Below are 17,360 nucleotides of genomic sequence, written 5' to 3'. Positions count from 1 at the left end.
AACAAAAAAGCGATCTGCTTTTTCAGAAGACAGCATCCAAACTGATTTGGACGCTATCTCACAGTTCAGTTGTGATTACTGTGGACGGAGTGGCCACCAGGGCACCTGTGCTTTTTCCTCTTCTTTCAAAAAAACACTCTCTTCTGCATCCACACTCGCCTTTTTCAGAAAAAGGCTTTTTCTTCATAGAAAGAGGTTTACTGCTATCAGAAAAAACCCTTTCATTCTTTTGACTTTCTCTGGAAAGAATGCAATAGCAGTGTGGACATAAGTGTAGTTTTTCTGGAAAAACTCTACAGTGTAGACATACCCTTAGACACACTCTGGACTTTATTTTTGAAGTAGGACTGGAAGCAATTGCTAGATATACTATTATCATTTGCTTCTTTAGGATGAATTCAGTGCCTTTCCTTGTCCTTTACAGGGTGGTGGCGCTTTGTCTGTAGTCTGCACTTGAACACAGCTAGGACCACTGTCCATTTATTACTCTGAGCTCTTGTGAACACAGGAGCAGGTGCACAACGGGTATGAGACTTATGACTGTTTTGTGCAAAATGTGATGACAAGTCCTCAGTTTTACTCCGGCCCATATACATTCTCTGCTCAGCCTTGTGCTGGCACATAAACTCTGCTGTGCCCTTTGCAGGATCAAGGCCTGAGGGAGATGTTTTGGACTCTTCTATCATTACAACACTGATGATATTCAGCTTCACATCTCCTTTTCCCTGAGCCCAGAGTCTACAGTTGTACTACTATCCCAATTAATGTCTGAGCAAGCTTGGCATGGGAGTTAAGGGGGACTAAGTGTGGCTCAATTCAGATAAAATGGAACTGATCTGCAGGAAAACTGTCCTGTGTTCACCAACTGGGTTCATGTCCTCGGAGTTGCTATTGTAGATCTCCTGATCTTGGAAAGTTGTAAGGTCCCATAAAGTCTTTCCTCAAATAGAGACGTATAGGAGGCCGCAAACGTTTCTATATATTGCTGACTTTGCATGTTATCCAGGATCAAGTTACTTCCAGTTTGGACTAATGCAAAACATTTCATGTAGTGCTACCCTCAGAGTTCACTCAGAAACTCCAGTGCATGCTCAATACAGCCTAGGATGAGTTGCTGTGACCATGTTCACTTTAGAGATGTAAAAAGGGTTAGAAATACTAATTGTGTAACCAATTACAATTTAATTGATATTTTTTAACCCGCCAGTAGCCCTGCAAGACACTAATCCTGCCAGCAGCTGGCCCTGCTGCCCTATGGGATGCCAGATGCGGGCTCCCAGTACTGCAGGGTCTTACTGGCTGCCAGCTCCTCCAGCCCTGCAGGTTCACAGGGGCTCCCAGCCCCCTGGGCTGTCGGCCATGCAGGGTCCTAGCCCTGTGGGTTGCTGGTACTGTGGGCTCCCAGCACCCTGGGCTGGCAGTAGAAGTTTAACCTGTAACCAGAACTGATAAGCATTAGCTTATAAGTTAAACAGTTAAACTCTTACATTCCTAGTTCACCTATGGATTCCTGTTTGCTTCTGGGTGCAGATTTAAATGTTGATGATAATCTCTGCAGCTGGTTGGCCTGGGATACAGTAATTAGAGATAAAACCTTTTGCCCAGTATTCTATTGCAACAGTTAAGAAGAGTCATCCTGTGAGGTTTATTGGTTCCTAGTGAAAAATTCTTCAGGGCTGGAAGTAAGGGTTTTCTCAGTTGAGAAATCCTGCCTTGGAAATTGCTCCTTTTGAGAGTTTGTTGAAACCACAGATTAGACCAGGAGTTTCCTAACCTTTTTGAACTGTGACCCAGTGTTCCTTTTTCCTATCTGTGTGTGGAATAGATTTTGTTATGTGAACTGAGGTAAATGGGAATGTGTACCAGCAGTAGAAACACATGCTGCTGACTCTGGGCACTCTGCTAATCAGCTGGGCAGCACCTGAGTCTTGCCTGGGTAGTCACCTAACTGCTTAGCTTACAGGGAACACTGCTGTGACCCCCTTCTGACAACAAAAATTACTATACAATCCCGAGATGGGGGAGTGAAGCCTGAGCCTGATTGAGTCCCTCCATCCTGGGTGGGGAGCCAAGGCCCAAGTCTCAGGTGGGGGGGGGGGGGGCAGTAGTCTGAGCCCCACCAGCAGGGCTGAAGCCTTGGGCTTCTGCTTCAGCCTTAGGGGGTGAAGTTCAGGTGTCAGCCCTGGGCCACAGCAAGTCTAAGTCAGCCCTGGTAACCCCATTAAAATGGGGTTGTGACCCACTCTGTGGTCCCAACCCGCTGTCTCAGAACCACTAGCTTACACTAATGAGTTTCAAGGTATGATCAATGGTAGAGCATAGCTACTTGGGTTAGCTACTGTTTTAATTGTCAATTTTTATTTAGCTTTTTTTGTTTTTATAGCTGTAATAAAATTGTGTTCCTTAGTTTCTTAAGAAAGTGCTACCTCACATGGTGCTGGGCAAGTTAGTATATAGGACAGTAAAATAAACACTAAGTATATTGGTACATTGTAGAGACATTAAAATGATTGCACATTATAAGAATTACTTTATTGTTTTTATCCTAAATTATTTATTTACACATCACACATCAACATATTGTTGATAGTAGGCTTTGTCCTTTTAGGAGAATTCAGTAAGTGTTGTTTCTATAAACCACTCATATTGAAGTATTTGACCATCAACTTCATGGAGAAGTGCATATACACTTACAGTTGCTTTATATTATTAAAGGACACACTCTAAACTGGTAAACACCTTGAGGGGAATTCAGTTAACATAAACACTCTCACCCTTTGTTATAAGCTTCCTCTTCTATCTTGGCTTTTGTCTCATGGTTGATCTCTGAACAACTCTGTGTCAAGAGCAAAGCAGACGATTCACAGTCGTGCTCCCCATTTGACTTTCCACTGATAAGATGAAAGAAAAAGAAAAAGAAAATATAGCATTGGAAAATATTGTGTTTAGAATGAGCTATTGAAGAATGCTACAGTTTCTTTCATACTAAATCTGACCCTGCTATGATAAACTCAAATCTATATTTGGGAGGATATCTGAACTCTTTCTTTTCAAATATCTTGGGGAAAAGCCTTGCAAAAGAGAAAAAAATAATGGTACCGGCAAGCTTTTAATTTCAAATATAATTATGTAAAGAGCAGTAACTGACTGGTCTCTAAGGCTATGTCTCTACTACAGCTCCAGAGCGATGCACTGGGGCCAAGGAATGTCAATTTAATGGGTCTAGTAAAGATACACCAAATTCACTGCAGATCACTCTTCAGTCAACCACAGTGCTCTACCCCAAATGAAAAGCATAAAGTCACTCAGTGAGGGTATGTCTACACTACCACCCTAGTTTCACGAGGAGTAATGGTAGTTCGGACTAGGAAGCCTAGTCCGAGCTACCTAGTCCGTGCTGCGTGTAGCCGCGTGGCACGGAGTCCGCACTAGCGGACATTTAAAAATGGCGGTGCCCGGCTATATGCAAATGAAGCCCGGGAAATTCAAATCCCGGGCTTCATTTGCAACTCCGGTTGCCTACATTACCACCCTAGTTCGAACTAGGGTGGTAGTGTAGACATACCCTGAGAGAGTACCTCCTGTAGTGAAGACATGACAGTAAGTCGACCAAAGGTACACGGACTCCAGCAATTTTAGGTCAACTTTCTTGGTAGTGTAGACATAAAAAACTCTAAAATTTAAATGTGTTAGATTATGTCTACACTACCACAGTAACTCAACCTAAGGTACATTGACTCTAGCTTCTTGAGTCACCCTAGAATGTCTACACTACTGTAGTAAGTTGACTTGAGGAGCTGGAGTCGATGTACCTTAAGTTGACTTAGTGTGGTAGCACAGCCTTACCTTACTCTTTATACTAACTTCAAACAACTAAAACTCTTTTTATATGCCTGATCTTACTGCCATTGAAGCAAGTAGCAAATTTTCCTTTGACATCAATGGTGCAGGATCAGACCCCATTAGAGGAGAAAAGATTTGTAGTGGGCTATTGATTCACTTAAGTGAACATTTGTAGCAGCCTGCCTTCCTCCCAGTGGGTGCCAACTGGCCAATGTCCTGTGAGCTATCACCAGGGGAGGTTTCCTTATTTGCTTCCGGAAATCCAGCACTTCATTAGCCAGATATAGCAGAGGGCAAATACACATAACTCTAGTGAAGTTAACAGAGCTGAACGAGCCTACATTAGGGAGCCAGCTGGCCTCATGTCTTCTACATACTGGAATTTTCAAGAAATGCTTCTGTTACAGGATAATATTAACTTTTTCATATAATGTATTGCTGAGGAAAGGTAGATTATATTTCCAAACATTTTGTGGGATCTATTGTTGAAAAATATGGGTAAAATTTAGGCAAAACTCTATTTGGCAAGAATAGGAATTTTGCTCAACTAAAGACAGAATGAATGAACAACTGTACGGTGAAATTTTCAAGGCTTTTGTGTCATTTATGTATACTGTTTTCTCAGCTTTAGAATATTAGAGCTTTCAGTAAACCATAATGGGGATAAGACAAATCACATCTTAAGATTAAAAGCAAACTAAAAAGACAAAAGTTAACATTCTTTAACGGAATGATTACTGCATATTTTTAAAATTTTCAATTCTTCACAATGTCTAAAGCATTTTAACAAATTTTGATCTAGATTAACACCATATAATGCAAATAATTTCAACTTATTTTTAACACCGTCCAAACTAAGATTGTTAAAAATACACTATATTCTAAGCAGACTTTGTGTGTTATCTCATGTCCTTCCATAAGTTACTTGTCTTTTAATTCTGAAATGTCAGCAAGCAACTTCCTTAGAATGTGCAATGTTTCCTGAAAGAGATAAGTGTTTTGCCACGGACAGGAGCCTGTCAATATGCTGTATGCTTTCATAAACTCACGTGCACACAGTTTTTTAAGTGCAGCATATCCTGTGTACACAATTGAAAACCTTTGTCAAAATAGGCCAGAACAGTTTGGGTGTATCTTCTGTTCTCATCTTAAAGTATCACGTGTGTTTATTCCTCAGTCTGTTTCCATATCATAGCCACCTTTATCATCAAATTATTACAGATGCTTTACATTTGTCACTATGGCTACGTCTACACTACAAAGTGTTTGCGCAAGAACAACTGTTTGCCTATCGGCAAAAACATGGGTGCTCTGATGGCCATTCTGTGAGCCACAATCAGAACTTTCTTGCACAAGAACATCCATGCAATGTGGACACTCTCTTGCGCAAAAGCACATCGTTTTTGTGATGCGCTTTGAGCTCTGGACGTGCTTTTGCGCAAGAAGTTTTTGTGGAAGAACTCTTCTGCAAAAGGCTTCTTGTGCAAAAACCCTGCAGTGTAGCTGAAGCCTATTTGAACAGGGAAGTTATCCAATGTAAACCACAAATGTACACAATCTTAAAAAGTGAAGGGTACAATACTGGCGGTCATAACTTCAAATTAGATGCACTAAAACTCAATGAGGTATGTAATTTAGACTACTGTGACGGGGCGGCGGGGATCACGAGCCCCAACCCCGCACCCCGCACTGGGGCACCACGGGGGACAGGTGCCGAGACACCTGAGCGGTTCTGCCGTGCCTGTTCGGCGGCGGCTGCCGGCGTAGGCGGGGGCAGGGCGGCGGGGAGTTCAAGCCCCAACCCTGAGCCCCGCGCCAGGGGTGCCGCAGGAAACTGCCGCTGGGACGCCCGAGTGGCTCTAATGCACCGGCCCAGGGACGGCTGCCGGCGCAGGCACAGGAGCTCCCCCTGATGGGCTGCCCATGCACTCGCCCAGCCCCTCCCACAGGGGGCATGCGCCGGTGTCCCTGAGCAGGGGCGCCAGGTTTAAAAGCTGGATGGCCAGGGTGCAAAGGGGAAAACGAGGGAGCTCCGGCGGGACGGAGAACGGACAACCACCACGGACGGCGGCGGGGCGGCAGGACCGACGGTGGACCCAGGACAGGCAATCGAGTGTCCCACGGCCCGAGAGGGTGAGTCACCCCTGGCATCCCGCTGAACCAGACTGAGACATACGGACCCGAAAGGGTCGGAGGAAGCAGCCCAGGACGGGGTCGGAAACCCCGGGGACCGGTGCGTTGTGGCCATAGCCCCCCCAGTCGGGCAGCGTGCCTCAGACGCACTCCCTTAGGGTCCTGGGCTGGGACCAGGAGAGGGGGCGGGCCCAGGTCCCCCTCCGCCCTGGTCGGATACCAGGGGATTATTCAAGAAGCGAGACAGTGAAAGATAATGACCCCTCTCCCCAAGATAGGGGCTGGGACCGTTACAAATGGTGGAGAATATAGGCACTAAGCCCCTAGACTAGAGGGGGTGCCCCCCCAAAAACTCAACCCCAACCAAGGCTCAAGACGGCAGAGAATCCCACAAGGGGTAGAGGGCGCCTCCCGCGGGATAAGTGGAGGAGAGCCGCCACCATGGACCCGGCACAAATTTTTGAGTGTCTCAAGGAGCAGCAGGCGCTACAGCAACAGCACCAGGTACAGTTGCTACAGCAGCTGGCCACCCAAGGCAAAGAACAGCAGCGTCAGCTAGTGAGGAAAATGACTCAACAGCAGGAGAGGTGGCTGCAGCAAGGGGTAGGCCAGGGAATCGCGGCCGGACTGGTCGGAGATAGAGATGAGGGACTCGGGGGAGCGGCCCAACTGCCGATCAGGCTGACCAAGATGGGACCGCTGGATGACCCCGAAGCGTACTTGGTAACTTTCAAAAGGGTGGCCTTAGCAGCCCGCTGGCCCGAAGACCATTGGGCCACGCTTTTGGCCCCCTACCTTACGGGACCAGCGCAATTGGCCTACAGGAGTTTAAGCCCCCAGGACGCCTTGAAATATTACAAGGTCAAAGAGGCCATATTAAACCAGATAGGGGTGACACCAGAAACCTACCAACAGAGGTTTAGGGCGGAGCGATACCCCCAGGGGGCCTGGCCGCAAGCCGTGGCGCAGAAGTTAAAAGAACTGGGCTGGCGATGGTTGGAGCCGGAGAGGCAAGATAGCACCCAGCTAGCGGACGCAGTAGCGTTAGAACAGTTCTTGCAGATTCTTCCCCCAGGGGCCCAGCAGTGGGTACGCAGGCACTGTACACCAGTCCTGACAGATGCGGTCGCCCTAATGGAGAATTACATGGCGGCCGAGATGCGCGGAGGCCCCGGAAGAGGGGACAGAGAGGGCCGGGCGGACCGACCGCTGAGGGGCCGAGCACGTCCCGAAAGGGGACAGGCACGCTGGGACCTAGGCCGAGGGGTGGCCAGGCGAGGGCCGGAGGTAGGAAAAGAGGGACCCCCAGAAAATATAGGCGTAGGGGTACATCGACCAGAGGGAGTTGGGGGAGGGGCGGTAGAAGCGACAACTCCCCGTCCCCGATGTTATGAGTGCAGACAGGAAGGGCATTTCAAGCACGAATGCCCCTTCATGGATTGCTCTTTCGGGTAAGAGGTCTCTATGGGAGTGCCCCCTTGCCCTGACCATGGAGCTAAAGTAACCACCCAAGTACTGGTGGAAGGGGTGCCGAGACAGGCTTTAGTGGACTCGGGGTGCAGACAGACGATGGTCCACCCGGAGTTAGTCCCAAGCCCCGAGCCTCCTGGCTCCACAATTTGGGTGCGGTGCATCCACGGGGATGTCCGACCCTACCCCACGGCCTGGGTGAGGCTACAGTGCCAGGGAGAGGAAGGCATTTGTCAAGTGGCCCTGGCCCCGCAGCTAGCCTACCCGGTAGTCCTAGGGCGGGACTGGCCTGGCTTCTGGAAAATTTTGCAGGCAAGGAACCTGTCGGACGCTGGCCAACAAGTCGACACAATGGAGGGGACCGAAGTCGAACCCGACTGGGTCACCGCTCATGACTTCCTTGATGAACAACAGAACGACCCATGCCTGGTACGGACCTGGGAACAGGCAAGGGGGGGCGAAGAGGATGATGAGACTAACCAACAGGAAACCCACTTCGAGGTACGGAGGGACTGTTTGTATCGGGTAATCCGGGAGGCCGAGGACCCGGGGTGGGTCCGACAGCTACTGGTACCCGGCCGCTACCGCAATAGGGTGCTAGAACTCGCTCACGCGAATTGCTGGGCTGGACACCTAGGCCAGGAAAAAACCTTGCACTGACTTACGCAACGGTTCTTTTGGCCCGGTATATACAAGGCTGTAAAGGACTTCTACGAGTCCTGCCCCACCTGCCAACACACCCACTTACGACTATGCCTGAAGGCCCCATTGGTGCCCCTCCCGGTGGTAGACGTCCCCTTCGAGCGAGTGGGGTTGGACCTGGTGGGCCCCATGGAAAAGTCCGCCTCGGGCTACCAATACCTCATAGTCTTAGTCGATTACCGAACCTGATACCCGGAGGCGGTCCCTTTAAGAAACACCACCGCGGCTACGATCGCGGGAGAGCTGGTTAAGATATTCGCCCGGGTGGGGATCCCGAAGGAAATTTTGACTGACCAAGGGACCAACCTAACATCCCGCCTAATACAAGAAGGCTACGTCTACACTGGCCCCATAAAACGGAATAGTCATGCAAAGGAGGTAAGTCAGAACAGGGAAATCTGCGGGGGATTTAAATATCCCCCGCGGATTTAAATAAACATGTCCGCCGCTTTTTTTCCGGCTTGGGGAAAAGCCGGAAAAAAGCGTCTAGACTGGCGCGATCCTCCGGAATAAAGCCCTTTTCCGGAGGATCTCTTATTCCTACTTGAAAGAACTCTTTCAGAAAAGGTGTTCTTCCTCGTAGAATGAGGTTTACCAATGTCGGAAAAACCCGAGTTCATTAAAAATTTTTTTTGAAAGAACGCGATTGCAGTGTGGATGTAGGTGACTTTTTTTTGAAAAACAGCCATTTTTCTGAAAAAACCCTGTAGTCTAGATGTACCCTTAGTAAATGTGGTACTAACTAAGGGTATGTCTACACTACCACCCTAGTTCGAACTAGGGTGGTAATGTAGGCAACCAGAGTTGCAAATGAAGCTTGGGATTTGAATTTCCCGGGTTTCATTTGCATCTTGCCGGGCGGCGCCATTTTTAAATGTCCGCTAGTGCTGACTCCGTGCCGCGCGTTACACGGGGCACGGACTAGGTAGTTCGGATTAGGCTTCCTATTCCGAACTACCGTTACTACTCAAAACGAGGAGTAATGGTAGTTCAGAATAGGAAGCCTAGTCCGAACTACCTAGTCCATGCCCCGTGTTGCCGCGCGGCACGGAGTCCGCACTAGCGGACATTTAAAAATGGCGCCGCCCGGCAAGATGCAAATGAAGCCCGGGAAATTAAAATCCCGGGCTTCATTTGCAACTCCGGTTGCCTACATTACCACCCTAGTTCGAACTAGGGTGGTAGTTTAGACATACCCTAAGGGTATGTCTACACTACAAAGTTAATTCGAACTAACAGCCATTAGTTCGAATTAACTTTGATAGGTGCTACACATACAAACCACTAGTTCGAACCAGGGGAGCGCTTAATTCGAACTAGGTAAACCTCATTCTACAAGGACTAACACCTAGTTCGAATTAAGTAGTTCAAATTAAGGGCTGTGTAGCCACTTAATTCGAACTAGTGGGAGGCTAGCCCTCCCCAGCTTTCCCTGGTGGCCACTCTGGGCACCACCAGGGAAACTCATCTGCCCCCCTCCCAGCCCCGAAGCACTTAAAGGGGCACGGTCTGGCTACGGTGCCTGTGCCAGGTGCAAGCCTGCCAGCACCCAGCCAGCAGACCCTGCACCTGGCACAGCACGAGCCAGCCACCCGCTGACACCCAGCCCTCCGCCTCTTCCCAGGACCAGGTTGGTGGCTCCCAGGAGCTTGCCCGGGGCCGCAAGAGGCGGGCGCCCGCCTGGTCTAGTGTGGACATCGTGGACCTCATCCACGACCTCCGCACTAGGCACAGGAAAGTGGCCGTCTAGGGCAGGAGAGCTGCCAGCCTGGCCACCCAGGAGCAGGTCTGCATGAAAATCAAGGTGGTCCAGTGAGACCCCCGACCCTGAGCCCTGAGCTTAGAACAGCCATACTGGGTCAGACTAAATGTCCATCTAGCCCAGTAGCCTGTCTGCCAACAGCGGCCAACACCAGCTACCCCGGAGGGGATGGACCAAAGACAATGACCAAGCCATTTGTCTCGTGCCATCCATCTCCAGCCTTCCAAAACAGAGGCCAGGGACACCATTTCTATCCCCTGGCTAATAGCACTCCATGGACCTAACCTCCATGAATTTATCTAACTTCTCTTTAAACTCTTTTCTAGTTCTAGCCTTCACAGCCTCCTGCAGCAAGGAGTTCCACAGGTTGACTATTTGCTTTGTGAAGAAGAACTTTCTGTTATTAGTTTGAAGCCTGCTACCCATTCATTGCATTTGGTGTCCTCTAGTCCTTCTATTATTGGAACTAATGAAGAACTTCTCTTTATGCACCCTCTCCACACCACTCGTGCTTTTATAGAACTCTATCATATCCCCCCTCCGTCTCCTCTTTTCTAAGTTGAAAAGTCCCAGTCTCTTTAGCCTCTCTTCATATGGGACCTGTTCCAAACCCCTGATCATTTTAGTTGCCCTCCCCTCTCCCACCCTCTCTCTTCCCCTCTCCCACCTCCTTTTCCCAGTCTCCCTGAGTTTTGTTCAGTAAAGAGTGTTTCTATTTTTGAACACACATGTCCTTTATTTTGTACATCAGGAAGGGGGGCTAGGGAAGGGTAAGTGGAAGGAGGTGAGGGAGGAATGGGGTACGAGCCCCTGATGGGGAGGACTGGGGTGGCTCTGCGGGCTCCTCGGGGTGGAAGCTCTCCTGCAGCCCCCCGACTGGCTCCCCCTCCCCCCCCGGATGGCAGCCTGCAGCAAGTGCAGCCAGGCTGATGGCCGAGTGCTGTGATGTGCCGAGTGTGGGCATTCAGGGCACTCCAAGCCAGGACTGCTTTGCTGTCCCTCATCGAGTTAGACAAGTGAGCGAGGAACCCCTGAGAACTGTCTGTCCAGGGTGGGGGTCGGGTCCCTTTAAGCACAGCCCTCGGCTAGTCTGAGACAGCAGCTCCACGCTCTAAGTCCTAACCTGATGCCCTGCCGGCACTGCTTCTGGCCATCCTTAACCTTGGTTCAGGGTCCACTCAATGTGGACATGCTAGTTCGAATTAGCAAAACGCTAATTCGAACTAGTTTTTAGGTCTAGATGCACTAGTTCGAATTAGCTTAGTTCGAATTAACTAATTTGAATTGTTAGTTCGAATTAATGTTGTAGTGTAGACATACCCTAAATGATTTCTGAAATCTCACAACATACAACCATTCTATACTAATGAGTATTCTAGATGCACTGCAAAGATGAGATAAAGCCAGCAGGATTTTGAGAGTTTTGTAAACCCTCTGGAACTTTGTAAAAATGATGGGTTTCTGAAGCTTTGTAGAGTTTCATGAAACAGTTTTTTTGTGCTTTGAACCATTTATTTTTCCAGGTAAAATCCATTTTAAAAAGCAATTCCTGTAGGCCTGGATGAAACAAATGGGTGACTGCCTTCATTAAGTTACAACTTCATGCATGAAACTGTAAATGCAAATAAAACTATTCAGTATTAGAATAATAAGGTCAAATCCTCCATTGGTGTAAATCAGCATAGCTTCATTGACATCAAAGATCATAATCCTATCATTTTAGTTTCTCCACAGAAATTGTGGCAATTGTATATTGAATGCCTTCGCTATCCAGTAAATCCTAATATGAAAAATAACCTAAGAAAACTCACTCCTCCAGAAGTGCTGTCAGGAGAGGAGTAGATGTCAGACCACTTTTTCCATTAGGTGATTCAGACTGTGAATTGAAAACACGATAAATAAAATGTTAGATTCCATGCAACATTAGGTTTAATGAATTGATTTTTAATGCAACTTCAGTATGATGATAAAGTTAATGATTTATTACCTGAAGTTTTTCTTTTCACATAAAATCTCCTGAAAACTGAGCTTTCAAATTAATTTTGTAAACAGTGGAATATGAATAGCTGTTTTTGCCCCTTTTGTGTGTGTCTCTCTTTGCCTTACTTCCTTCATGTATGTGTCCTGTAGTCCAGCGGTTCCCAATCGCTGGTCCACGGACCAGTGGCAAGCCGCAAACCCCTGTCTGCCACACCCACTGGGGTTCCTGATAAGGGAATTCCCTTCTGCCCACTTCATCCTGCAGCAGCAGGCTGAGTGGGGTGATGGGCAGGGCTGGAGATGGAGCCAGGGCCATGTTAAGGCTTTCCCTACTGGGGCAGCCTCACTGTGGCCCTGGTTCCAGCTCCTACAGCCTACATAGCCTGGCTAGTGGGCCATGTGGTGCTGGGGGGGGGGGGGGAGGAGGAGGAGGCCACGGTTGCATGATGAGCAGCTGGGGCCTGTTCCAGTAGCTGGGGCCTGCTCTGCAGCCATGTGAGGGGAGGCTGGATCCTGCCCTAGTGGGGGTCTGGAGTCTGCCATGGCTGTGTGGTGGATGGATGAGGCCTGCTCAGGAAAGGGGAGGAGGTCTGGGGCCTGCCGCTTGACAGGGAAACTGGGACCTGCTGCATCTGCACGGTGTGGGAAGCCAAGGTCTGCTGGGGAGGGGGCTGGGTCCTGCTGTGGGGAGAAGGGCGATGGAAGATGTTGCACAGTGGAGGGCTGGGATCTGCTCCATCCGATGGGTGGCTGCTCTTGCCGCCGGGGATGAATAAAATAATATGGCAGGGGGAGGGAGAGGGTGCAGGAGTTAGGGTTACAGTCTATGAAGGGGCTGGGGTACATATTTTGGAAACAAGAAATGTTTTATTTGCATATTTGTTATTTGCACAATGAATAACAAATATGCAAATGTTGCCAGTCCGCCACGTGTTTGCAAATGGATTTACCAGTTCCCAGTTTAAAATAGGTTGGGAACCACTGCTTTAGTCCCTTCCTTTATTTGTGCACTGACAACTGTATAGTATCAGAGGGGCAGCTGTGTTAGTCTAAATCTGCATAAACAACAAGAAGTCCTGTGGCACCTTATAGACTAACTGATTTATTGGAGCATAAGCTTTCGTGAGCAACTGTATAGTATGTTGTTTTCCCAACTCTTTCTTTTCTGTAAATTGTGCTTCTTCTGTTGGGTTTTCAATGAGAAATTTAACAATGATTTTTTTCACATACATTCATGTCTTTAAGCAATTCTTGTGGACACATGGTCATGCAATCATGGATTTTACATTTAATTCAATTTAAAGATAAAATTAAATTTAACTCCCCCCAGCTAAAAATATTGCCCCTTTGAAGACATTTCTATCTTACGTACTGCTCTTCAGCTGCTTGTTTGCAATAATTCCCATTATACTTTGGCCTTCCAGTAGAGAGCTTTGACTATGTAACTTTAACAGTTTTAGATTGGTCATCGTGGAGCTGTTAGTTTGTCTTTGAAATTAGGAGCATGTGGTACATTTTGCACAGGAGTAATAAGTTATGTAGCTGTTAGGTTCAAGTTTCATTTGATTCTTCTTTATTGTGCAAACACATAAGTACTACCAAATTACGCTGTTATAAACAAACAATGCAACACAGGAGTGAATAGGCTACTTAGCACAGACCTTAGTGGGAAATACAGATTTTTGTTGCCTGGGTTTTTCAGTTTGGATTTATACTGATGATTAGCTGCAGATTTTCCTTTTTTGGAAGACACTTGTGACAGCTGATTAGAATAATTTCACAGTAAATGATTGAAATCATCATCCCCTCGGTGTTCTATTGTTGAGGTTATGTTTACTTTTTATGCATAGTGCATTACCACTTACTAAACAGAAACTAGAACTCAGAATCTGATTATACTTTGAGCTGCCTAGAGGCCCCAGTCAGATGACATGCTGTGTCACCAGATTCCTAACATAAGTAGCCAAGGAAGCGGATCCAGGGGGAGTAATTCCTTTATACTGCACAGCTTACATAGCCACTTTTGACTATTCTGGTCACAAAGGTTGGGTCACAGATTCTACTCAGGCTCATGTCACTGAGAAATCCCCTGGTTGTCTAAATGAAGTTCTAAACAACTAGGTAGGACTTGAGGGTCTGGGGCTTCTTAGAAGTATTTCCTCAGTCTTGGAGTCTCAGGTATTTTTGTGCTGGGAAAGGCTAAGAAGAGACTAACAGATATTTCCAATTTAAACCATATACTTCAATCACTCAAATTTTCAAAGTCAATTGGGTTCAGGTTTATCAGAAATGTTTGCTTAGTTTATATGGCATAGATTTAAGAAACAGGATAATTCTTTTAAATTATGGACTTATTTTTACTTACCAGGGATGGCATTGAAGGCATGGGTGACGTGGTAGGTGACTGGCCAGGAATGTGTAACGAGTTAAATTTAGGAACAACAGCCACACTGACTCTCCTCCGAGGCATATTCTATCAATAAACAACAAACACTATAGAAGAAGCACAACTGAAGGATAATTCCCTGTGGTTGGTAGGTATCGTAAAGAAGCAGATTCAAACAATCCACACAATGGAAATGTTCTAAATTGTACTAGCAGCAACAAGCACAATTATCTATTTTGGATAAGCCATACATAAAACAATATTAAGACAACGTTAAGATTGCTAACGTCAGGAAATGGTGGCATGTATAGCCTTAACTCTGTCTCCTTTGGGTGTATCCATCATGATGCAATCTATACATGTATGATCACATATTGCTTCTTAAATGATACAATATAGGGGTTTTTTTTCTACAAAATTAGATATCTAGTATTCTGTACTACTGTATATCACTCTGTGTATACCAGACAAAGACCAAGATTCCCTTTTATAAGAAAAGTGCATAATAAATATATAACTAATTAAATTTAAAAACAACGAATAGCACCGAGTAGCACCTTAAAGACTAACAAAACATGTAGATGGTATCATGAGCTTTTGTGGGCACAACCCACTTCTTCAGATGACTGGAGTATTAGAAGTCCAGATCCAAGAATAAATAAGGAGAGAAAAGGAGAAGAAAAAAAAAGAGAAAAAAAAAAGAGACCGTGAGTAGATTGTTCAAGTAGTTACAAGAGACTGATAAGAACAATTAGCACCTCCATTATGTGGTTGGTCATTAGGATGAGGAAGGTAATGTGCTCGCTAGCCAACGTCTCTGTTCATTCTATTTGCATAAGAAATAAACTTGTAAATGAAGTTACGTTCCAACTCTTCCCTGTGCATTTGGCTTGTGCAATTGGCCTGAAACAACAGAGTTACTTTGAGATCCATTAATGAGTGTCAAGGTATATTAAAATGTTTTCCAGCAGGTTTCTGTGTATTGCCTTTATGGAGATCTGATTTGTGTCCATTAATTCTTTCCCATAGAGACTGTCTAGTTTGGCCAATATACATGGCAGTGGGGTACTGCTGGCATAGATCGCATTAGTGGATGTGGAAGTTAAATGAGCCCCTATGTAGTGACTGATGTGGTTGGGTCTAGTGATGAAATCGCTTGTGTAGATGTGTGGACAGAGTTGGCACCGGGATTGATTGCAGGGATGGGTTCCTGGATGATTTTGATGGAGGTGTGCTGTGTGGTTACTGGAAATAATTTGTTTGAGGTTAGGGGGTTGTCTGTAGGTGGGGAATGGCCTGTTCCTCAAGGCCTCTGAGAGTGAGGGGTCATTTTCAGGATAGGCTGTAGATTGTGGATAATGTGTTGGAGGGGTTTTTTAAGTTGTGGACTGTAGGTGAAGACAAGTGGAATTCTGTTGTTTCTCTTTGGCCCTGTTTTGAAGTAGTTCATATCTGGGTACTCTTTTGGCTCTGGGTCAATCTGTTTTTTCACTTTACCAGTTGAGTATTTCAGTTTTAAGAATGCTCTACATAAATCCTGTAGGTGTAGACAATCTCTGTCTGTGGGACTGGAGCAAATCCGGTTGTATCTTAGGGCTTGGTTGTATATAATAGATTGAGAAATGTGTCAGGGATGGAAGCTAGAGGCATGAAGGTAAGTGTAGTGGTCAGTTGTGTTAGTTTTTAAGGTGCTACTAGACTATTTGTTGTTTTTAAAGTTTTTCCTGTTATAGACTAATTCGGTTCCCCCTCTGAAGCAATTAAATTAAAAGAGTAATAGTGAATTTTTGCTGGTCAGGTAAATTGATAGATACATTATTTTAGTAGTTGCACCCCAGGAAAGCTGGTACTTCCTATTGGCTGAACAGTTCTGACACATGGCTGCTGACTAAGGTCCTGATTCAGAAAAAAAAATATTCAGAAAAACACTGAGTGCTTGCTTAACTCTGAAGTAAATGGGCTTTAACAGTTTTCCTGAATTTGGGGTCTAAAGTATTAAAGCATACTTCAGGAAACACTTTTAATTTTCATTGTAGTCTAATTAAATAACTTTATAGTTGATGTGGAGAGCACTCCATCTGTAGGTACAGCCAATCAGCTGTAGTTTGACTTCCTCACCCAAAAGACCCTTCCTAATTCAGATTGCTTGCACCACGCCTAAAACAAAGATCTGAGTATAATTGTGAACCCAATGCTATGAGAAAATACCTTGCAAAACATTAAAACTCTACAACTGCCCAATGATTCAGGTAACTGTAGCTACATATTTTATTTTGCTCACTCTGGACCCCCCATAGAAGAGTGCACGGACCATGCCAAAGAACACTGCTGTTGGAGAAGTGGATCTCTGAGAGCCATACTAGCTCATCTGTTTTGAGGCTGTCCCAGCATACACTCCTCATTTTTTCAGGAAGAACAGCTCTTGTGCAAGAAGGGATTTTTGTGCAAAAAGGAGCCGTCTACACAGCTCTTTATTGCGCAAAAGCCTCTTGTGCAAAAGGGATGCAAAGAGGAAATGCAAATGCGAGCGTGACATATACAAATGAGTGCTCCATTTGCATTTCCTCTTGCGGAAAAGCCTTGCAGTACAGATGTAGCCTTTCTCTTCCCACTGAGTATCTGCATCGGATTGGGAACATGCTGGACCTTAACTGTTACAAATGAAGGAATATAAATATGAAATAAAGCAGGCAGAAGTTGAATAACACCTAAAAGATCAAATTTCCTATCAGCTGAATGGATTCTCAGTTGTATTTATAAATTAGGGAATTTAGGGAGTTGCCTTCTAGCTAGGTCAAAACCTAGGGTTCTGCACATATTTAAAGCTAGCTTTGCTAAAACTATTAACAAGTCAGGCTACAATATCTAGCATGGAGAATCTCTCATTTATGAATGCCGTAACAAAACAAGAAAAAGACGATTTTCTGTGCTGACTGAATCAGTGAGTATTACGGAAATGACCTGGTTGCTAAAAATGATAATTGGACTGAGACACAGATTCTGCGACCCTTCCTTCTGCAGTCATTCTTAGTCTAATGCTCAGCTTGTATAAGTGGAATAGCACAACTGAAATCACAGCTTACT

The 17,360-nt window shown here is 46.0% G+C and overlaps 1 protein-coding gene across 13 annotated transcripts in view; it reads right to left on the bottom strand.

Moving 5' to 3' along the window:
- IRAG1 (inositol 1,4,5-triphosphate receptor associated 1) overlaps nucleotides 1–17,360 on the bottom strand; it is a 200,154-nt gene that overhangs the window by 12,396 nt on the left and 170,398 nt on the right. For all 13 annotated transcript variants that reach the window (XM_075927919.2, XM_089778618.1, XM_089778617.1 and 10 more), the window contains 3 exons: nucleotides 14,256–14,363; nucleotides 11,722–11,786; nucleotides 2,775–2,891 (listed from right to left, as the gene is read on the bottom strand). In XM_075927919.2, the coding sequence (XP_075784034.2) occupies nucleotides 2,775–2,891; nucleotides 11,722–11,786; nucleotides 14,256–14,363 (290 nt within the window). The remainder of the gene's footprint in view (nucleotides 1–2,774; nucleotides 2,892–11,721; nucleotides 11,787–14,255; nucleotides 14,364–17,360) is intronic.

Source organism: Pelodiscus sinensis, chromosome 5, assembly GCF_052426305.1.
Source record: "Pelodiscus sinensis isolate ZL-2025 chromosome 5, ASM5242630v1, whole genome shotgun sequence".
Lineage (NCBI taxonomy): Eukaryota > Metazoa > Chordata > Testudines > Trionychidae > Pelodiscus > Pelodiscus sinensis.
The sequence above is the reverse complement of the archived record's forward strand: the minus strand, read 5'-3'. Positions and strand labels throughout refer to the sequence as shown.